The 23640-nt window shown below is 37.2% G+C and overlaps 1 protein-coding gene across 1 annotated transcript; it reads left to right on the top strand.

Moving 5' to 3' along the window:
• Nucleotides 1–21662, top strand: ECI2 (enoyl-CoA delta isomerase 2). The gene is made up of 11 exons (XM_090269826.1): nucleotides 1–77; nucleotides 1814–1935; nucleotides 2163–2325; nucleotides 4877–4975; nucleotides 5208–5396; nucleotides 7286–7355; nucleotides 14122–14224; nucleotides 14970–15090; nucleotides 19008–19097; nucleotides 20453–20596; nucleotides 21185–21662. The coding sequence occupies exons 1-11, from the start codon at nucleotides 18–20 to the stop codon at nucleotides 21338–21340; spliced, it is 1317 nt and encodes a 438-aa protein (XP_090125952.1). The 5' UTR covers nucleotides 1–17; the 3' UTR covers nucleotides 21341–21662.
• The last annotated feature ends 1978 nt before the right edge of the window (nucleotides 21663–23640 follow it).

Here is a 23640-nt window from a genome sequence, read left to right as displayed (position 1 = left end):
CACGCCCCGGAATAGCTATGGCGGGGGTGGCAATTACACTGGTTCGGCGCTGGTGTCGGAGCGCTGCCCAGAGAGAGGTAAGTGTTGAGCCCTTGGGACGCTGCCATCCTTGCGGGGGTCTCCGCTCGAGGGAGTCGCCCTCTCTGTTATCTTGACTCTGTAGCATCAGGGTCATGCTTTTAAAAACGGTTTTCCAAGTTGAGAATGGCATCAAGTGACCTTCTGTAAGGCGCACCCTCCTCAGCTGGGAGGCCAGAGCAGTGTCACCCAGGCGGGTGTGCGTCTCCGCAGCCTCAGGCGTGCACGTCGCCACCCTGGCTGCTTCTAGGTTACAAACGTACTTAGGTAGACCTCTAAGCAGGCTTTGCTTATTTGCTGAACGCTTTGGAAATGCAAATCATTTATCAGTGTGGGACTAAACTGTTTGCTTTTTGGAGAATTCTGCTGTAATGCTGAATGGCGGAATATACAAACCATGTAAAAACCAAAAACAAATCTATCCGTAGAAAACAAAAAACCCTGGAACATGATGGTTGTCTCGAGGTGATGGAGTTTTGAGTGATTTTTCCGACTTTAAATATTAAATGGTCGCGTTTTGTAACAAAAAAAAAAAAACCCTCACTTTATCTTAAATAAGTTTGCACTATATTTTGTGAGAACTTGCCCATTTAAGTCTTCTGTGGACATTTTAAATTTTCCTTCGTTTTCTACTTGGAACCTGCCAGATGCCAAACTGACTTTTTCCAAAATAAAAGAAAAAGAAAACTTAAATATTTAGAGTAAGACTTAATGAAGACCAATTTTATTCAATTATGCACTAATATTTCAGAGTTTGAACCTACACTTCATACTCTTTGAAGGTCACATTATTTTGTAGATAAAGTAATATATTTGCTATGTTTGGGCTTTATTTGTAACTTATTTTAATCACCTTTGATGCCATTAACTTTATTATTCAAGATCATCATCATGAATATGCATTATTTGCTTGTGTCCTCAATACTGTGCACTGAATTTTCCTTTTCCCTCTGCTAACTGCGTGCTTAAAAACTTACCTGGCTGCCGCCACTGGCTGGCTGGTTAAAACATTGTGGGGTTAGGAGTGAGTCTGTGTCTGCTCAGCTAGGCTTTATTATTATTGTTTGTGATTTAATTTGCTTATTTTTTTATTTTATTGAATCTCTAGAGGTGGCATTGGTTAATAAAATTACATCGGTTTCAGGTGTACAATTCTACAATACATGATATGTATATTGTATTGTGTGTTCACCACCCTAAGTCAAGTCTCCTTCCATCACCATTTATCCCCTTTACCCTCTTCTACCTCCCCCCATCACTTTCCTTTCCCTGGAAATCACCATACTGTCGTCTGTGTCCTTGAGTCTGTCTTTCTTTCTTTCTTTTTCCTTTTTTTTTTTCTTTTCCCTTGCTTAATCCCTTCACCCTTTGCACCCAGCCCCCTCCCCCCTCCCCTCTAAAGCTGTCTCTGCATCTGTTTCTGTATTGTTTGTTAGTTTATTTTGTTCATTAGATTCCACATATGAGTGAAATCATATGGTACTTGTCTTTCTCTGGTTTATTTCACTTAGCATAATGTTCTGCAGGTTCATCCATGCTTTATTGTTAAATCAGTGAGTGAAGAGGCTGTTTCTGAGCCTTGGGACACAAACTGCACAATTCTGTGTACTTTACCCCCTTGGTCTCAGTCTCTTGCTCTCTTCTGTCTTCTGTGCCTTTCATTTACCTCTTGCCTGTGGCAAAATTTGCATGGCCATTTGGGTTCAGGCACACCTCCTTTTATTGTACTTCACAGGTGTTGCATTCGTTTTACAAATTGAAGGCAAGACCCTCCACCAGCAAAAAGATTGCAACTTGCTCTATTGGGAAACTCACTTTATTGCAGTGGTCTGGAATCAAATCTGCAGCATCTTTGAGGTATGTTTGTATTTAATTTGAATTGCTACAGGTAATGTGCTGGATAGCAGCTTCCTTTACCTTTATTTTAAATTACTACAGTTAGCTTCTCTCTTGATTTTTTATGTAGGGATAATTTTGGAAACCACTAACCATTTGCAGCCAACTTGCTTGGGGCAAGTATAGGGAAAATATTTATAGAGAAACATAGGTTGGGAATAATTAGAAATCAGTCTGCCTGTTTACAGTCCTCTGCAGGTCATTAGTTTCCCATCACTTCAGTTGCACATGAGTGGAACAGCAATGAGAGCCAGTCAGGAAGAGTTTGAAAATGCAGTGAATCAGGTAAAACTGTTGAAGAAGGATCCAGGAAATGAAGTGAAACTAAAACTCTATGCACTTTATAAGCAGGTAAATGCCTAAGACCTGATATAATTTAGAGACATTTTGAGCAGATTGCTCCTCAAATAGATATGCTGTATGTTTTACTGAAATTCAGCTTTAATATTTTTAGGGTTTGTTTTGCTGCTGTTCGTTTGAAGAGTGTAGAACCTAAAAATAACATGCCAAAGTGAAAGGCAACAGGTATTTATTTGAGATCACAGAATTTCAATTTGGGGTACAGATTCAGGCAAAAACCAAAAATGTGCCCCAGTTATAGAGGGAAAGCAAGGGGTTTTTATGAGAAAAGCTGGGGAGGTGATTACATGAGTAAAGAAATTTCTGTTGGTGTTGACAAACTGAGTTACTGACTTTCTTCAGAAAGAGTGTCCATAATCATCAGTCCTTATGGTTAGGGTGTTTTTTGTCCTATTAGTTTTCAAATCATGCTTTGGCCATGTCTGCTGTCCTATTAGTTGTACAAATAGTTGCTTGGGCCAAGTCTAAAGGTTATTTTACCGGTTCAGACATTCCAAAGCTTGATGTGCAAGCAGTTCCTTTGCAATGGCTGCCTTTTGGCTCTGTTTGTAAATGGCTCCCCTTAATGTCAACTTCTCACAGGTGTATATATACATGTGGTGGCGTATTACACTTTCAAATCCAATTAGGGCAAAAAGTAACCCCTCAGGATCTCTCTAGAGTAAAAGAGACTTAAAGGTTGTAACAACCAAATGTGTAGCTGCTGATTAGAATAAATCAACTGAAAAAGTTATTTTGAGAAAATTGGGGAAATATGGACTGAGTAGTAGATGATACCTAGGAACTGTTGTTAATGGTATCACGATTATATAAAAAATGTTGGGGGTGTTTTAGGAATGCATATGAAGAATGTAGGGGTGAAATACTATGGTGCTTGGATGTCACTAAAATAAAATGAAAAAAGAATGGTAAAAGCAAGTATGACAAAAATGATTGTTGTTGAATTTGAGTGATGGGTATTAGGAATTCATAATATTTTATTTTTGTGTATGTTTGAAATTTTTTTATAACAAAAATTTAAAATATAAATTTATGTTGCAATATCTAAAGACCACCCTGGGACGTCAACTCCTCTGGGCTCCTGTGTATTACCTGTTTTTCTCTTTCCTTGATTAGTATGAGCCTCCTCTACTTTCATATGAGTGTGTTTATTAAAGAGTTTAACTTTGCCCAAAAACAGGTCTGGCCTTTGCCCTTGGCTTCTGGGCAGTGTTACTTTAGATTACCTAATATCTAAACCCTTGAAATGCCATTCCTGGTAGGAGTGTCTTTGTTTGCCTGCAGAGTCTAACTATGATTTAGAGTGGGACTGGCCATAGGATAGTAACAGTGTGATTTAGCGTGGCACTTCATTTACATATTTAATTGCACTGGACCTGCAGGTGAAAATTCTGAACACCAAGGCTTGAGTGAGTTTTCCTGGTGGATGATACCTCCTGTGTATCGTCATATCAATCCTGGGAGAGGTATGCTGTCCTGACTCCACAGTAGGGGCAGGAGACGTGTACTTCTCCAGACATCATCTTATGCATCTCCTCCCTTGCTGATGTTAAAATGTATTCTTTCCTGGAAGTAAACTGTAATCATTAGTTCTAAGTTATTCTAGTAGATGACTGAACCTGAGGGTGGTATCACAAGCCCCCAAACCTCGCATTTGGCATTAGAAGTAGGGGAAGTCTTAGGGACTTCTTTGCCTCTAATTTCTCAGGTGGTTAACTCTTACAGAGTCACTCTTGTCTCTTTGTCTTAGCTTTGTTTACTGCCTTTTGTTTTTCAAAGCTCTTCCATCTTTCCTCTTTTAGCTGATTATATTATATAATTTAACATTTTTTAATGTGGTTATTAAGTGGAGTTTTAAATTGCCATTTCTGAAAAGTAGTTGACTAGGATATTTTATTCTTCTCAAAACACTCTCTTCACCTGCTCTCAAACAAGGAAAGTCTAGCTGCTTTTTGCTCTCTACTCACATGTCCTTTGGTTCAGTTTTGTAAGAGCCAGTAGCTCTGACAGCCTTACCCTGCTCCCTCAGCAATAACTCTGTTCCTCAGTTACCAGAAGTCCACCACTGAATTAGTGGTAGTTTTTTTGTACCTTTGACTGGGCTTTCAGAATATACTGTGGGTTTTTAAATATTTGTTAGCTAATTACCTTTGAAGATGGTTTGCTTAAGTATGTCAATTGTATGTAAAAAAATGTGATCATCAATTTAAAACTAATGAACTATTAGAATTTTTGAGAAGTGCTTTCCCACAACCTTTATCTTGCGGTGTTTTCCTATGTAGGCAATTATAACTTATTTTAGGGACTCAAAACCAGTGGAACATTTTGTCTCTGTAGTCCTTTTTTGTTGTTGTTGTTTGTGCCTACTTAGCAACAGCATCAAAGAGAAGCAAGGGGAAATTTCAGATCATTTTATGTACCTTGTGAAAATGTTTGGTAGGGAAGGCACATTAATCCTAGTTGTATGTTTTATGGATCCTAAAATTTAAGATTCTAATTTGCATGAACATTTGGCTAATAGTTGTCCCTTTCCTTTTCACAGGCCACTGAAGGACCTTGTAATATGCCCAAACCAGGTGTGTTCGACTTGATTAATAAGGCCAAATGGGATGCATGGAATGCTCTTGGCAGTCTGCCCAAGGTAAATTTATTTGTTACTTTACTTTTATTTTACTTGCTGTACTCCTAAAGGAAGTTGGTTGTTTCTCATGGTCATTCTATTATGGATGGAGCCTTCAAGATCTTCGTGTGACTGTTGAATCAGAACCTCTGTACTCTCTCCATTGCAAGGTGCTATTTATTAGTATAGTAAGTTTTCTCAAAGTGCTTATTCCTTGGTCATGGGTTTAAGTTATTTGTCATCTTCTCTTCAGGAAACTGCCAGGCAGAACTATGTGGATTTGGTATTCAGTTTGAGTTCTTCACCTGCGTCCTCTAGCCAAGTGAAGCCTGGAGTAGACAGGAAACAACAGGAATATGAAAACCTGCTAGTGACCTCTGAAGACAGCATCACAAAGATCACATTGAACCGGCCCACCAGAAAGAACGCAATCAGCACTCAGGTGACGTTACCTTCCTTGGGAGTTCTTAGTCCTTTTTCCTTCTTCTATTACACTCCAAAACTGGTGGTTCAGAATCATTCCTATTATTATGATACCTCATTTGATCTGTGCAGGAAGATTAGTAATTATGGCTACATCTTTATACAAAAGAGCTAGGCCTTCATTATTTAGAATTTGTGAACTTTAGGTAGGTTCTACATGCCCAGAAGAAACTACAACTTTCCCAATGAAGGAAGCACAGATAAATTAATATAAATGAAACCTATATAAATATAAGAAAATATGCATAGAGGTTCTCTAAGGTTGGTATAGACTGTCCCCAGAAGTATCTTCATGTCACTTAGGCTTGAGAGTGAGCACTGTTCTACCTGCATGGAGCTTTATTTCCTATAAGTAGAAGGAGAAAGGAGAGGACTTTGTCTTAATTGATCATGACCCATCTCTACTTGAAATGTGCTACTTCACAAGAGCAACTTTAGTCTCTGAATCTGTCATTGAACTAGAATGATAATAAAAATAAGCACTTATTTCCTTCACATTGAAAAAAATTATAGGAAGTTAATTGGATGTTTGGTGTTGAACTGTGAGTAAAATTTGAGAGGGCTGTAACCCCTTTTGTTGGGTTGTATCATCTACATCATAGTAGAAAGAGCATGCTAACTTAGCATAGTCTCACATATGAATTTCATGAAGTTGGATGTGCCATTCAATTAACAAAATATTTGGTTCTCAAAACTTTTTCCTTTTATTCTGACTCATTTCTATATTATCACAGTAATACTAATACTAGCTACTCTTCACAGAGCCTAATATGTGTTAGCCCTTTTCACACAGAGGTTTGTTTAGTTTCCACAAGGAGCCTACTGTTATTATTTAGCAATACAATAATTAGATTAAGTGATAACTTGTTCAAATTCACATAACTAAGATGCAGGAAAACCTAACTTCAAACCCCAGTATATCCATCTCCTAATCCTGGCTCTTGCCAATTACCCTGTCATGCTGTGCCATCATAACTACAATAATACTGAAATGACTTCCTCAGTCCCTCCCTCAATGGAAATGATTTTACCTTTATTTATATATTTTGAAAAGTTTGCATTTTTTTCAGTGTCTTTGTGTCTGTAAATATCAGCCCTCTTCATCATTCTCTCCCACATTGAAGTCTTATCTAAGGTGAAAACTGCGCTTGTTTTAAATGTATTAAAAGGTATAACAACTACACATCCAAGATTTTCAGAGCTGTTGCTGATTTAAGATATTGGGCCTATTGCTACAATCTCTTGGGATCCCAGCCTTTTAATACTCATTAACATTTGCCAGACTGCCTGGGCTACCCATGGTCTTTCTTGAGGTTGCAGTTGAAAAACTGCTTTGATGAAGTCTTACTCTGACCACCTCCCATCCCATCTACCTTACATAGGCATCAGTGCCTTCTCTGAGCTTCCTGCTACTTTGTACTTCCCACCCATTTTAGAGCTAACCCCTCTGTTAACCCAAAGGCTCAAGGAATGTGTCTTATTTGTTCACTTTTGGAAAAATGTAGAGCCCTGGCCAGGTGGCTCAGTGGTTGGAGTGTCCTGGAAGCAACTGTTCAATGTTTCTCTCTAAAATCAATAAACATGTCCTCTGGTGAGGATTAAAAAAAAAAAAAATATGTGGATATATTCCCTCAGTATCTACAATAGCACTTGGTACATAATACAGGTAATGTTAAAGGAATGAAAATTCTTTCAAATGTATTGGGCTGGCTTTTTGATCATTGAAATACATCCAACAAGTGTTTGGCACTTTGCAGAAAATAGGCTTGTAGCCTGACATTAGGGAATCCACTGGGTGATGGTTATCATTTTCAGAGTTTCTTTTCCTCATCTCTCCCTTTCATACAGATGTATCAAGAAATCATTCTTGCACTTAAAGCTGCAAGCAAGGATGATTCAACCATAACTGTTTTAACAGGTAAGACATTTTCTTAGATTTTTTTTTTTAAGCAGTAGAAAACCAAAGTTTACTATATGTGCATGGGGAATCCACATAGACATGATAAATCCATGAAAATTTCAAAGACAGTGAGGCAACATTGGGTATATAAGACATTTTGGACAAAGGAGAAAAAAAGGGGTAATGGGGTATTAGGTTTCAGAAGTTAGCATGGGTGATTTACAAGTAGTTGAAGAAGAGCAGAAACTTTTAGATTTCTTAATTAAATTTCTATTTTGAGGGATTTCCGACTAGATAGGAAGTTGAATATATAAGCTCTAAGGTCTTTTCCAGTACTAAGATACTCTAATTCCTAAATATATGAAAAGTTTAATAGGCACAAAATTGATCTCTGTAAAAAGCAGATACATACTGGTAAGAAAAGTATTATTGGTACTAAAATTGGGTACTTACCAAAGGGAAAGCTCTTATGCAAGAAAGACAATCTTTGCAGCATTACTTAGAGTTGTGAAAATATTCTAAATTATGTTGCCATAATAGAATAATAAAGCAAATTGTAGAACATCCACTAGATTGTATATTACACAAGCATTTAAAAGTGTAATTGTGTAAAGACCAACAATATAGAAAATGTTTAAGATATAATAAAAAAAAAATTAGAAATTATATCAGTGCTGTGATATAACTGGAAAATATGATGGATGCCTGTGGACCTGGACTGATGAGAATATGGAAGTCTGTATTTGAAAGGGCACCATGCATAGTGGGGACTCAGATCAGCTTGAGGTTAAATCCTGGATTCACACCTTACTACCTGTGGGTGATCTCTGCTTCTGAATGGAGAAGGCAGTGTTTTACTAACCCCACTGAATGGCTGAGATGATGACATGAGATACTAGTAAGGGGCATGGCACACAGCAGAAACTTGTTAGAAATTGGCATGGTAGAGGCAGGAATGATTTCTTTTAATTTTCATTGGAGCTTGTAAAATAAGTATTATCTAGAGGTATCACATATCTTTTATTAAAAAACAGAGGGTAAGAGAGAGAAATCTAGTAGCTGATTCTAGGGGATGAATGAAGGAGTTGAAGATGGCCCTCACAGTTCATGTGAATGCCCAGGAAACCGAGCAGAATGAAGATGAGAAAAACAATAGTCTAGAAGCAGTTGCATTTGTTTGATACAGGAAAAGAACATTTCATATTTCTTAAAGTAAGTTTTTTAGTACAAGTATAATATAGGCACATGGTTTTAAAAAAAGGAACCCAAAGAATATGAAAGGTACATGACAAAACTAAATCTCACTGTCCTTGGAACCCCAATCCTGCTCCCTAGAAAAATTCAATTTTCCTTGAGGCCTTGTAGAAAGTGGCTGTGTATATATACTGTACAAGCATGTGTGTGTTTCCTCTACTTTTTTTTTAAACAGAAAAGGAAGCATGTCATACACACATATTATACCCACCTTCCTTTCTTAACATTTCCTGAAAAACTGTTCCATCAGTACCTACATCTTAAGTTTTTCTCTTCAGGACTACAAAGTAGTAAATTTTTTGGATTTTATAATTGATTCATCATTCCTCTATTGAGGAACATGTAGATTATACTTAGTCTCTTGCTGTTAAAATGGTGTTGTAGCCCTGGCCACTTATTTGGTTGTAGTGTCATCCTGTAATCCAGGGGTCCCCAACCTTTATGGCACCAGGCACCAGTTTCGTGGAAGACAGTTTTTCCACAGAAGGGGCCAGGGGATGGTTTCGGGATGATTCAAGCACATTGCATTCAAGTTCGTTCTGTGGCCTGCTCTGTGGCCCGGTTCGTAACAGGCCTGGACTGGTAAGGTCCGTGGCCCGGAGGTTGGGGACCCCAGCTGTAATCGGAAGGTTGTGAGTTTGAGCCCCCATCTAGGCGCATACAGGAGGCAACCAACGCCTCTCTCTTGCATCGTTGTTTCTCTCTCCCCCCTCCTCTCTCTCTCTAAAAGCGATGAAAAATGTCCTTGGATGAAGATTAAAAAAATAAAAAGGTGTTGCAGTGAATAAACTTGAATGTATGTCTTTCAACTGATGTATAAAATATCTATAGGCTATATTGCTTAAAGTAAAATTGCTGCATTTAATAACAATGATAATGATATTTAATATTTATATAATACTTTGTCAGGCACTCTAAGCACTTTAATTCTCTTTAAAGTTTTCTTTTAATGTCTTAATTTTTCTAAACTTTCTCATAGCAGCCCCATAAGAGGAGGCCCTGTTATTACTCTATAAGTGAAAAAATTGAAAGATTAAGTTTTGATAAATAGTGCTTTTCGTTATTTTCTATATATTCTTCACTTTATTGGTTTCTATTTCCTCTTTGATATAAGCACTACATAGTAATAGTTCCTTTAATTTCCAGAAAGTTTTTTTGGGTCTTCATTTCTGTTGTTAATCCCTAGCTTTATTCATTATAACCAGAGATTATCAGTTTTACTAATTTTACTTTTTAGAGTCTATTAAAACTTTGTGTACATTGCTATCTATTGAAATCTCTTATCTTGAAGATTAAGTAGAAAATGGCCAATATTTTTGGTCATCCAGGAGAACTTCAAAATAAGTTCTGTGCTATTTTTATATGTGATAATTACAATATAATAACTTATATGAAAAAATTTTTAAGTAAGTTATTCCTTACTTTCAAGGTATAGAATTTAAAATATGTCCGTTGGACTTACCTTTCTAATTTATATTATTTAGATTCTTCAAATTGCGTTTCTTTCTTGTAATGACTGTCTTGAACTGGAAAAAAGTGAATTAGAGGCATCTGTTACTATTGTGTTTCTGTGAGTTTCTCCTTTGTGTCTAAAAAAAAAAAAGCTTTTGCTTTAAAGCAAGTTTTTATCTTAATGATAGTAAAAGATTTATGGTTAGGTCTTCACTGTGGAGTTTGTTCTTTATTACCAAATATCCATTAAAGCTCATTTAATGTTTTTTGCCTTGAAACCAACCTTGTTAAATATTAATACCATAACACCTGCTTCAGTACTGTTTGCACTTGTCTGCAAACCTTTACCCATCTTTTAACTTGACACTTTTCTGAATTATTTTTTTTATTGGCTATGTTTCATGCAGCATATTTTTGGGTTTTCCTCCTTTGATCCAGTCTGAGTTTTTCTTGTAAAGGTGATTTACCTCTTTAGATTTGTGCATATGACAGAAATGTTAGGTTTTAGTTCTGGCATCTTACATGCTTTCTATTTATAATACTTCGATTGTTATTTTTTATTTCATAGTCTGTGTTCCTCTTGTTTTGCTTTGTGTTTTACTTCTCATAGTTTGGAAGTATTGTACTGCTTGTAACAATTATTTTTATAGCTTTATGTGGTACAGTTCAACACCTCTATCTTGTATTATCCCCTTTGGACAGTATCTGTTGGTTGTCTCTGTGAAAGGCAAGGAAGTGAACATGAATTTCCTGACAGCCCTAAACCTCTCTTCCCTGTGTACATTCTGTTAAATAGAGCTCCATTATTTTCTAGCATTGAATGTTGCTGGAGAGAAGTTTGAGGATGCCATTCATTTTGTTTTTAGCTCTTTAAGATAATTATTTTCCCTAGATGACCTTCGGGATCCTTGCCCATTTTTTATCAGTTTTTCCTAGGCAATGCACATTCTTTTTAAAACAGACTATTAAGGCCTTATTTTAAGTTTTCTTTTATAATATCTCTGAATACTTTTGTTTCAATTTGTTCTTTTAAGAAATTCTAGTTATAGAAAAGAAATGTCTGGTCTGCTGGGTCTGTTACTTATTATTTTCTCTGAATTCTTAACTCCATCTTCCACTTATTTTTGCTCAGTTGTCTCAGTCCTGTACTTCAGTACCCTAATTGCATTTTTAGCAATGTCCTTTCTCCTTTTAGTGCTTCTAATGGCATTGTGTTTTAATGGTTATGGTTTTCTGTTTTATTTTTTTTCTGAACTCACAGGCACCTTTTCATTTCTTTCTGTTGTTCATCACTCCTATTTTGAGTCCACAGGACAGCTCAGCTCTTAATGTTTTGTATATATGTATGGAGCATCAGCATAAAATTTTTTTGGAAAAGATTTATTGTTCATAAAATTATAGAAAATACTGTTTATGGCACTATTTGCTCCTGGTAGAGAAAAAAATTGAGGAACAAATTTATTATGTAATAACACTGCTGAAATGAAATATAGCTCTTTGCTTCTTAATACCCCACATATAACTGTGTAAAGCCCTACTACAAAACAAATGTGTTCATTCTTTGAATCTTTTCTTCGAAACTGGCCCTCGAGCCAATTCCAGTGTAATCTCCATCTTTTGCTTTGGTCCCCCCTGACCTTTGTGTAATGAAATCCACTGATATTTTACAGGTTTTATCTGACTTTCCTTCCTTCTTTAAGCTCTGTCTTCCCTAGGGTCCAGTGGCACAGCCTGCCCCTGGTTTTCCTCCTCCCTGGTTGCACTCTCTGATCTCCTCTGCAGATTCATTTTCTATGTAGCCATCAAATGGGAGAGTTCCTGAAGGTTTAACTCTAGGCACTCTTCTTTTCTCACTCTGTGTTCTCCCTGGGCCCTCTCATTCATGCTTAGTTCAACAAAAGTCTTATATATGTGCCAGTGATTCTCATGTTTGTATCTCCAGGACACTCCACAGGGCTCCCCAGCTGGTGTGCCCACCTGGTACTTCCTCATGGGTGTCACCTCCCACATGCCTCTACCTGGATCTTTTTCACTTTTCCAAATCACACCGATGGCTCCACATCTACCTTGTTGTGTAAATCAGAATCCTAACATTCACTGTTGACACTTGTCCCTTCCTCATCTCCAGTGTCCAGTCTAATCTCATTTCACTTTATCAGTGTCTCTGGTGTCAATCCTTTTTTTTTTCCTGTCTTTGTACTAGTACAAACCACCACAGACTGTCGTTCGAACTGGTGCGTCCCTATCTAGTCTCCCTGATCCTCTTTGGCCCTCCTCTCCCCCATGCTCAGTGCAATCTTTTCACTACATTCAAAGCTCTTTGGTGGCACCAGGCAATTCAATGGAGAAAGAAAATATTTTAAAAAATGGTGCCAGAACAGTTAAATTTCCATATGGGGGAGAATGAACTTCAATCCCATCTTACACCCTATACAAAAATTAATAATAAAAGTTATCTAAAAACACAGGAACATAAAGCTTCTAAACAGAACAATATCTTTGTGACACTGGGGTAGGCAGAGATTTCATGGACAGGATAGAAAAGGCATTAACCATAAAAAGTACATTTTACAAATTAGACTATGAAAATTTTAAATGGCTGCTTATCAAAAGACAATAGTAAGAAAATATAAAGCCACAGGCTGGGGCAAAAAATGTGCTATACATAAATCTGATTAAGGACTGATATTCAGAATACATAAAGAACTCCTACAAATTAATAAGATGAACCACCAGATTTAAAAACTAGATAAAGATTTAGACCCTTTATTAAAAAAAGGAAAAGATGCTCAATATTGTTAATCATCAAAGAAATGCACATTAAAACCACAATGTGATGTCACCCACTAGAATGGCCAAAATCCAAAAACAGGCAATACCACGTATTGGTGATGATGTGGAGCAACTGGAGTCCTTATACATTTCTGATATGAGAATACTTTGGAGTGTTAGTCAGCAACTTATTACAGAGTTACATCAGCTCAGTGACACACAGATACACATCTGGGCAATTACTGAAGGTAAATTAAGGATGTGTCTATTAAAAAAAAAAAAACTTGTACAAGAACAATCATGGTACGCTACTTCACAGTAGCCAAAAACAGAAAACAACAAAATGTCCACCAATCAGTGGATAAATAAACACATCGTTGACTATTCATACAATGGAATGCTACTCAGCAATAAAAAGGAGTAAATAAATGATACACACAAGAACATGGTGAATCTTTAAAACATGGTTGAGCAAAGAAGGCAGACACAAAATAGTACATATTGTATGATTCCATCTAAATAAGTTCTATATAGAAAAAACTAGGGTGATTGAGGCCAGAGAGCCTCAGAACAGGGTGAGATGGTATTTGGAAAAAAAGGGAACATTTTCTGGGATGATGGAAATGTTCTATATCTTGTTTTGGACTGTGATTACACAGATATTTACAGTGATCAAAAAATCATTGGACTGAGTCTTTAAAACTAGTCATTTTATTGCATGTAAATTATACTTTAAAACAAATAAAAAGAAAACACCTCCAACCGCTCTTTGAACGAAGGAGCTACAAAGACTCACATGCAATATCCTGTCTATCCTTATTCTGCACCAGCTTCCCCCCTGCGCCCCACCCCACCCTCCGGGGGCCTCTGCTCTGCACAATGGCACTGCATTAAACCCATCATAAACACCGGGGTTACACCCTTCACAGAACCTTTGCATGTGGTATTCCCTCTGCATGAATATTCTTCCCACACCATTTTTTTAGCTAACTTTGCCTGTCCTTCAGATCTCAGTGCTGTTGCTCCTTTCTTAGAAAAGCCCCTTTCCTAAGCTCCCTGATTAGACCAAACAACCTGTGATACAAACCCACATGATCATCATGTACCCGTCCTCTGTGTCATAGTTGGATTGCTTGCATTTGTTAGTTTTAAATCGATGTCTGTTTACTCACTAATCTATACATTGGGGCAAAAACCAGAGCCAGTTCACCAGTGTGCTTCCAGGGCTTGGCATAGAACCTGGTACCTAGCAGATACTCAATAATTATAAAATGAATAAATGGTGAATTTGTGACTTTAATTATAGGAAATGGTGACTATTACTCTAGTGGGAATGATCTGACAAACTTCACTGATATTCCCCCTGGCGGAGTAGAGGAGAAAGCTAAAAATAGCGCTGTTATGCTGAGGTAAGAGTACCATTTGTCTGACCCTAAAGGGCACATCTGTATTCACCAAACTGGTATTTAGTTGAGCAAAAATAAAAATACTTCTTGTGTCAGTGTAATTAATGTGAGTGAACACGCATACTTCTTAGTATTGCCTCTATCAATATGTAGGCGTTCATTCTATCACTTTAACTTCTGTTACCTGTTCATCCTACTGTTCTATGTGAAATTTGATTGGAAAGCATAAAAGTAAACTAGTAAATAAAGTAAATAAAATCCTCTCATGTCGACGCAGAGGAATTTAGCAAATTGTCATCCAGTCAGAGAAATGCATGACTTCCGTGATTGCTGGTAGTAGAAGACTGTGAAGTAGTCTCAAAAAACAAATGTAAGGCTTCTCTCTTCCTATTTTGTTTATCCTTGATGAGTCTCTAAGTCCCTCTGAGCTCTAATATTTCAGTGTATGCTCAGTCAGCCATCTTAATCTCTTAAGCCTACAGCTAGGTTACAGTCCTGACCTAACTGCCCAAAATACAAGATTTGAACGAAGGTCGAATTATAGGACTCACTGTGAGCTTCCATCAAGTGTCATTCAGATGGGGGCCTGGATGAATCTGGTGTGGCAAGACAGGCACTGCTGGGTGATACGGAAATACCCAGCCTGGCCAGAAAAATTTGTTTATTCCAGAGTCCTCCTTTCTTGCCTGTACTTCAGTAATGCTGCTAAGGAACATGTAAACATGCTTTTGTATTTCTATTTTTGTAGGGATTTTGTAGACAGTTTTATAGATTTTCCTAAGCCACTGATTGCATTGGTAAATGGTCCAGCTGTGGGGATCGCCGTCACCACCCTCGGGCTCTTCGATGTTGTGTATGCCTCCGACAGCGTAAGTTAGTTCCCAGAAACTTATTAATTAATGCAAGTAAAAATGAGATCCTTTGAACTCTCCTTTATTATTGCTTGTAGTAAACAGATTACATATTGTTTGTGGTTGAGTGGACTACATTTAAATTTTTCCCAAAGAATTAGTCTAACTTGACTCATTTTATTTTGAATTTTTAAGTTTAATTTTCCTAAACATAACTATTGTTGTGAATGTTGTCTCAGCTCTTTTGTTTCTATATTTTATTCTAATTACACAACAGTGATTCAATTTTCATATTACTGTAAAATAGTCTGGAGACCTTGAAAGTTAGTTGGGGAAGGGGAGAGTAGCATCTTTGTAGGTTATGCAAGTGGATTATTTGATACTTTTTTTTTAAGTAAATGAATTCTGGAATTTAGAATTTTAGACTATGAAGGTGACTTGCAAGCATTGTCTACTCTTACTCCCTCCTTTGCATATTAGAAAAGTAAAGTTCCAAAAAGTTAGTCGCCCAAAACACAGTTCAGTCTTGTGTTCACCACTGAATTATATAGACTTTAATTTCTGTTCTTTCTTTAGTAGCAGTATATGTCACAGTAGAAAATAAAATTTTAAAAAATATGGACGATTACAAAGGAAAAAGTTTAAAATCATTTCTTATCTTACCACTCAGATAACTAGTGCTAACATTTGAGTTATTTTTGTAAATTTTTAAAATATGTTAATTGATTTCAAAGAGAGAAGAAGGGAGAAACATTGATGTGAGAGAGAAACATTGATTGGTTGCCTCCCAAACACACCCCAAAAGGGGATAGAATTCACAACCTAGGGATGGGCCCTGATCAGGAATCAAACCGCAAGCTTTTGGTGTACGAGGTGACTCTGCAACCAACTGAGCCACACTGGCCAGGGCAACATTTATTTGAGTTATTTAACTTATTAACTTAACCAGTCTCTTACTGTTGGAAACCGTGGCCGTTTCCAATTTTCGTCATTATAAGCAAATGTGTGATAAACATTTATCTTAGAACTCTTACCTTAGAACTTCTACTGTGGAACTAATAATCACTTGTAGGGTTATCTAATTTTTAGAGTAACGCTTGCTTATGTGATGATAAGATTTGCCAATCTACAACCTCGTGGGAAACTTGTGGTTTTCACTACTCATGAGATTCCTAGTTGTGTTTGGAGGTGATTTCCCCACTGATAGACAGGACTTTATAATAGGGTTCTTCACTCTTTGGTTTATCTTTTACTAGATCGCATTTAACCAGATTGAGCATGTTGGCAGATCTGATTCTTACTAATAATTTTCCCATAATGGGAGCAAATGCAATTCTAGGAGCTACATTGCCTAACTTTTATAGATGGAAGTTTCTGCTCAAAGGCAGACATCGATAGTACTTGATCACATTCTTTGTGTTAAATGACCAGTTAATTGACCTGCTTTGAACAGGGCTCGCATGAGGAGTACCTGGCCTGAATTTGGGGATCTCATTCTTCACTACTTAGAGGAGAAATATCATATTTGAATCTTGTCCTGATTCTCCCACTGTATTCAGAATGACTATCACATGCGTTATTTTTTTTAAAGGTTTCTAGGACTTCATCTTATAGATAAATTAGAATTAAAATAGAAGTTAGAGAACATATATAAAAATATATATTTAAAATATATTTAATATTATAAATATAAACATAGACATGTTTTTAATGCTAAGAGATTTGACCCAAAGTAAAATATCTTAACAAATAATGACTACTGCTAAGAGTTCACCTAACTGAATTAAAACAGGTTTTAATTTTAAATTAGGGAAAGACACAGATGAAAGAACCACTCACTAGAGAGGAATTCTTTTTTATAGGATTTATCATTACTAGCTTTATGAGTAAATACCATATCAAATGTGAGTTAACATTTGACACATATAACCAAATTATTCTTTATTATGGGTAATAGTGAATTCCTATTAGCTTCTCTGTCAGCAAATGTTATCCTTTTTCTATAAGTTAATAAGAAAGTTGAAATCATAAAAATAATATTTGAGTACTCACTCTGTAATAGGCACCCTATTGATGCACATTGTAATAGTCACTTAGTGCCCATGGCAATCCTGTGAGGTAGGTGCTTATCCCCAGTTCACAGATGAAGACACTGGCACGAAGAGGTTAAGAAACTCCCAAAGTCTCTAAGCAGTCTGATGCAAGAGCTTCAGACTGAACCTTTAGCTACATCTACTGCTCTATTTCTACAGATTAGCTTAATGCTTAATTATAATGTGCTTATAAATAAGTTAATGCTACTTATCATCAGCTTTGTATGTACCTGTTTGTGGTTTTCTTTTTTCAGTTTTCTGCTATGTTCCTTAGGCTGTGACCTCTCAGTATATTTTCCTGAATAAGCTTGCTTTTGGGGGAGGAAGGGAGAGAAGACAATAACTTTTTTTACTGTATATTTTTATTATTTTGATTAATATGCTACATACATTATATAGTTACATCTTTTAACAATATTCATTAAAATAGAAACACCGTATATGATTATGGAAAACAAAGCCTAAATATTCTGTTGACATATTGTCAGTATTCATCAAGAAACACATAGAAATATTTCTGAAATATAAAAAAAGACTATATTTTAAATAACCAGTATTGAAATAGTTCTAGTACTTAAAACCAATCAAAAATACCTCTGAGCCAAAATTTAGACAATGACATTAAGTAAACAGTTTTTTTAACTCACATATTAAAGGCTGATCTCTATATTTTTAAAATACATCTAAAAAGTGGTAGGTCAACAACTTAATATAAAAATGGGCAATGGAGTGGCATAAATAGCCCACAGAAAATAAAGTGTAAATGGCTCTTAAAAACATACAAAAAGACACCATTGAGGAAATCATTTTTATGATTATATAATAATCATAATATATATAAGTAAAGAATGTATAAAGAACTCTTATAACTCAATAATAAAAAGATAAACAATCTAACTTAAAAATAGTGGGTGAAGTACTTGTAATAGTTACTTCACCAAAGAATTTGTACAAATGAATAATATGTACATAAAAAGATGCACAACATTATTAACCATTAGGGAAATGTAAATTGAAACTATTGCAAGATACTATTACATACCTACTAGAACAGTTAAAGTTAAAAAGACTGATAATAACAAGATTTAGTGAGGATATGGAGCAATTGGAACTCATATACTGCTGGTGGGAATGTTAAATGGTATACACCACTTTGGAAAAGAGTTTAGCAGCTTCTTATAAAGTTAAACCACACGTTTACCACACAAACAAACAATTCCTCCTCCAGGTGTTTACCCATGAGAACTAAAAACATGTTCCTGCAGAGACCTGTACACAAATGTTCATAACAACCTTATTTGAAATAGCCAAAATACCGGAAATAACCCTGACAGCTTCAGCTAATGAAAGGGTGAACAAATTAGGACATTCATACAATGGAATACTACTTGAAATAGCAAGGAACAAACTAGTAACACATACAACAAATGGTGACTCTCAAAAGCCTTATGCTAAGGACAGAAGCCTACAGAAGGACAAAAGGCTACACAGTATATGATTCCATTTATATAACTTGCTAGAAAAGTAAAAGTCTTAGGGACGGACATGTCAGAGTTGTTTGAGGGTGAGAGGAATGAATGACTGCAGAGGGACACAAGGAGACTTGGGGGTGATGGAAATATTCTATATCTTGATTTTGATTGTGGCTACATAACTATACATTTGTTAAAACTCATCAGACTGCATACATTGAAAGAGTGTATTTTGTGGGTACATAATACCACAATAAGCCTAATTTTTAAAAAATAGTTTCTCAACTAAGTATTGTGAGGATATAGACAAATAATGATTTTTAAATCACTTACAAAAATTATTTTCTTTTTAATTTTTTTCTCTAAATAGGCAACATTTCATACTCCTTTTAGTCACCTAGGCTTATGTCCAGAAGGATGCTCCTCCTACACTTTTCCGAAGATAATGGGGCCAGCCAAGGTAACCTTTGGAAACCTTAAAAAATAAATTTTAATGACTCCTCTCTATTCCAAAAGTAATCTCATACTCTCTTATTCCTCTTGACAATACAGACAAAAGAGAAGCATATTATCTGCTCCTCAGTTCTTTTAATTGAGAGTTTTAAATAGGAAGAACCAGGCTATGGGAAATGTCTTGTATGGGGGGAAGTTAGAAACTCACTCTGCAGCGCCCTGAATCTGGGAAACTGATCTTTCAGCTGGCTGCTGAGTGCCAGGACCATCGCAAGTGGCACAGGCCTCATCCTCCACAGCTGAATGGCATTCTTAAGGGGAAGGAACAGGGCTGTGCCAGCCTCCCTTTATCTGCTGGGCTGGTTCCTCCCCTTAAGTTCTTTGTGGGTAAGCATCATCATCCACTGAAAGTGATACAATGACATCTTTACTTTCAGAATCCTGTGAAGTACCAGCAGCTGTGAGGCCTCAGGGGTTTTCCACTTCCAGTCATCAGTGATTAAGTGGCTGCTCAGATCTGTCACTGTGTTTATGGAAACATAATAGCCCACACTCTGTGTACATGGCTCCAAAGGGATCATGACAAGACCAGAGAGACTGGGATGGGGAAAGGCTTAGCAAACATTCTTCAAGATCTGAAAGGGGAAGTAGGAATTGAGCCTATTTTCATTGCTATTAGAGTTTTGTTGTAAATATTTCTTTTTCATCTCTTACTCTTGTCACATATCTTAAATTGTTATAGAGATTTTGACTTTGGAATGTTGGACAGAACTAAACCTAAGGCTTAGGGCATTTGGCTGTGAAATAGTCCTACTTTTCTGGAAGCGAAGTCGCAGGTTTAGAGAAGAATATATACTTAGTGACTTCAGTTTTGTTAGAAACTGAATGTTAATGTTGTTCACTTTCCTTCAGTCAACTGAAAGTAATTTGGGTACCTGTGCAGGTAAAAGAAAACCCTCAGAGCTTGACCACTGGGTAGAATTTCCAGGGAAGGGAATTCTGAAAGGTTGGTTTGCATTTCCTATGACAATGATTTTTTTTCTTTTAAAAAATAATTGTTTATAGTGTATAAAACAGAACATCATAGTTTCCATGGGTTATAAAATCAGCATCTGCTTCAAGTCATTTCTGTCCCAGGCTCCCTGCTCTTGCATCTCTAACATAGACACACACAAAAGAAGCAGCCCCTACAAACTTTCTGGAAAGCCTGTGATGGTCTGTTTACAGTTTGCAAACTATTGCCTGTTGAGGTCATTAGCTTCTTCCTCTGAGAAACACTAGCAATCTCCAAAACAATTACTTCTGAAGTTAACTGAGCCTCCTTTCATTACATTAATTTCTTAGTCTTGCTTTTCATTTCAGGCAACAGAAATGCTTATTTTTGGAAAGAAGTTAACAGCAAGAGAAGCATGTGCTCAAGGACTCGTTACAGAAGTTTTTCCTGATAATACTTTTCAGAAAGAAGTTTGGGCCAGGCTGAAAGCATATTCAAAGCTCCCCCCAAATGTTAGTATTATTAGTATTCCCTTTTTTTTTTTTTTTTTACTTGTATGCACCACGGAAATAATTTATTTACCTTAAGAGAATAAACAATCAAAAAATTAAGATATGTCTTGGTTGGCTTTAAGTACAACTAAATTTGAGATTAAAAATAGCTATAATGTTAACAGTACTGATTTTTACAAAAACATATCAAATAGGCATAGGGATAATTCTCGGGATAACTTTTGAGGAGAATGATAGGCAGTATTTGCCAAACATGTTTAGTCTAGAATCTAGATGAGAAAGCAGGTGAGATAGGTTGATTTTTCAGAGATTCTTAATATAGCACTTTCGTTTGCATATGTGATAGCTAGTGACTGATTGCTCTTACATTTTTGTTGCTCAAAATTGCGGTTCTGGAACCAGAAATTTTAGTATCTAAGGTAATTTGTATGCACATTGAAGTTAGAGAAGCACTGTCTTATATTACACATATATCTTAATGTATAACTGGATTAAATGAACAATGGAGAAACAAGAATCAGAATTTTAGAATAATCCCACTCTATTAGAATACCTCTTAAACCTATTGATGGCTTTTGTTTTTTATAGGCCATGAGAATTTCAAAACAGGTCATCAGAAATACAGAGAAAGAAAAGCTACATGCTGTTAATGCTGAAGAAGTTAGTGTCCTCCAAGGAAGATGGGTGTCTGACGAATGCATAACTGCAGCTGTGAACTTCTTATCCAAAAAAGCAAAACTGTGATGAGTTCCAGAGCAAAGTTCAGTATTTCAAAGGATCAGATGTGCTATGAGTTCTAATTTTCAATACTTGAACTAAATGACCTTCGCTGTGCCTTTTTTCAGTAATGAATTATCATTTACGCTGATTATATTTCACTAGAGCCCTGATGAAAAAAAAAGTTATATGCAATAAGCTTTAAGAATTTAGATCGGTTTGCCCTGGCTGGATAGCCCAATTTGTTAGATCATCATCCTGATATGGCAAGGTTGCAGTTGATCCCCAGTCAGGGTGCATACAAGAATCAACCAGTGCATTCATAAATAAAGTGGAATAACAAAATTGATGTTTCTCTCCCCTCCTCTCTTCAATCTTCTCTCTTAAAAATCAATAAATTTAAAAAATCTTTTTTTAAGAATTAACATCGGTTTGATGTTCAACTCCTGACTCCTGTGGAAGCGTGAGAGCTGCATGGGGCTGCAGTACCCTCCACCTCAGATTGCCGTCACTGTCCTCTCCATTTGTGGGACCTCAGTGCCCCCCACTGCTGCTCCCACCCTACCAAGAATTCAGTTGATCATGTAGAATTTGATGACACCTTACCAGTGATTCTCTGCTGGGGTAGTGTGGGGAACCACTCCTTGTGGTTTAGGGAATTGAAGCCCTGGCCTGAGCATGACCTGCCACCGGCACTCCGGCTGTGCTTGTCTTTAAGTCTCAACAATGGCTGCATGGGAGACAGACCTGAAAACCTTTCAGAGGGTGTCCGTGGGGATTGGATTCAAAGAATATTAATATGCTTTAGAACTTGCTCTCCTTTCCTTTATCTTATAATTAAGTATAAACAATCTCTAGCAGGGCATATTTGAAACCTTGTACCTAGTGCCAGTGTGGGGTCAAGATGTTTAATAGACCCTGGCACAGACTATTCATTGTACCTGCTGTACTGGAACTTGTAATCAGGTACTGTTAATTGTAATCTAGGTACCTGAAAGCTATTGATGACTTATGAATGTTGATCTTGTATCTCCCACACGTATCCTTCTCAGTAAAAAGCATGAGGGACAAAGGTCTAGCTGTTGTTCTCCACTAGAGAGAGCAAACACCTTCCTTCCCCCAGACATAAAGAAGTGTCCTGGGTAAAAATTTGTTCCGCTGTGGTCACGAAGCCTCTGCTGGAAAGAGCAACTTCCAACCGAGCCTAGGGTGTGTGAGGCACCTCTGCCATATCTGGCGCCCGGATGTGGGGCACTCAGAGAAGGCACACCTGGAATAGCTGCAGGGCCAAGAGCCAGACCATGGACAACTACACTGCATGGATTGGGAATTTTGGCACCTCACCTAGGGTAAGGGCAGCAGGCCCCAGGTTCTTTCTGGAAAAGGCTGCCTGTGTGGTTTAGTTCAGGAAGGGAGGATTTCTTTCTGCCACACTCTTTGGCAGGGGTTTTTGGTTTTGCGTTTCTCCTCTCATTCAAAGGACCATTTTGGCTTCTCTCATTCAATAAATCGCCACAAAATTGCGGGCACAGGTCGAACAGTTAAAAGTCAATAGGGCGCTTGCCGTTTTAAAGTCCCGTGACAGGATAAGCTGGTACACGGACCAGGTTAGAGCACTAGGCACCTTCAAGTCAAAGTCTACAACATCAGGAACACAGTCACAAGCACTCACTGTCCTACCCCATGACATCTCCCACCAATTAGCATTTTATCAGAACGAGAAAAGCTTTAGGCCAGAAATAGAGTTTATATGAGGGCTCTGGCGGTCACCAAGCTCCGAAGGTAAGAGGCACTTCCTCCCTCTGGCCTGAATTCTCAGGTGTCCTTACCTGAGTTGGGACCTAGGAGAGGTGTCTGGGGTCATCCCCTGAGACATGTAGGGTTCTCATAAAAAATTCCCTTCACAGTAATATAATTCTTGGCTCGTCCGGGGACATGCAAAATAAGAACTGGTCATTCAGCACTCTGAGCTCTTCCAGTTGTTTAGATGACTGGGAGAGAAGCTGAGACATGTAAGAGAGGTAGGGATGACCAAGGCCTGACACCCTTGGGAGCCCTCCTCACAAGCAGCACACTTTGACCCCCTACACTAATTAATGCCTAGAGTTAGAAAAATTACTGGTCCGCATTGAACGAGAGGCAGAGAAAGGGAAAAAATTAAAACCAACAAAAAGGACCCACTTCCCATGAAAGAATGGTGTCAGGGTTATCTAAGGAACAAGAGCTTTAGGTTGTTGCAACAACTAATAAAAGGAACTAGATGCCAAATTAAGGAAAGGCATCTGATTAATTTAGTACATACTGCCGTGGCTCAAAGCACTGCAGAA

Source organism: Furipterus horrens, unplaced genomic scaffold (assembly GCF_987537825.1).
Source record: "Furipterus horrens unplaced genomic scaffold, mFurHor1.1.pri manual_scaffold_3, whole genome shotgun sequence".
Classification (NCBI taxonomy): Eukaryota; Metazoa; Chordata; class Mammalia; order Chiroptera; family Furipteridae; genus Furipterus; species Furipterus horrens.
Note: the sequence above shows the minus strand (reverse complement) of the source record. Positions and strands in the feature narration are given on the sequence as shown.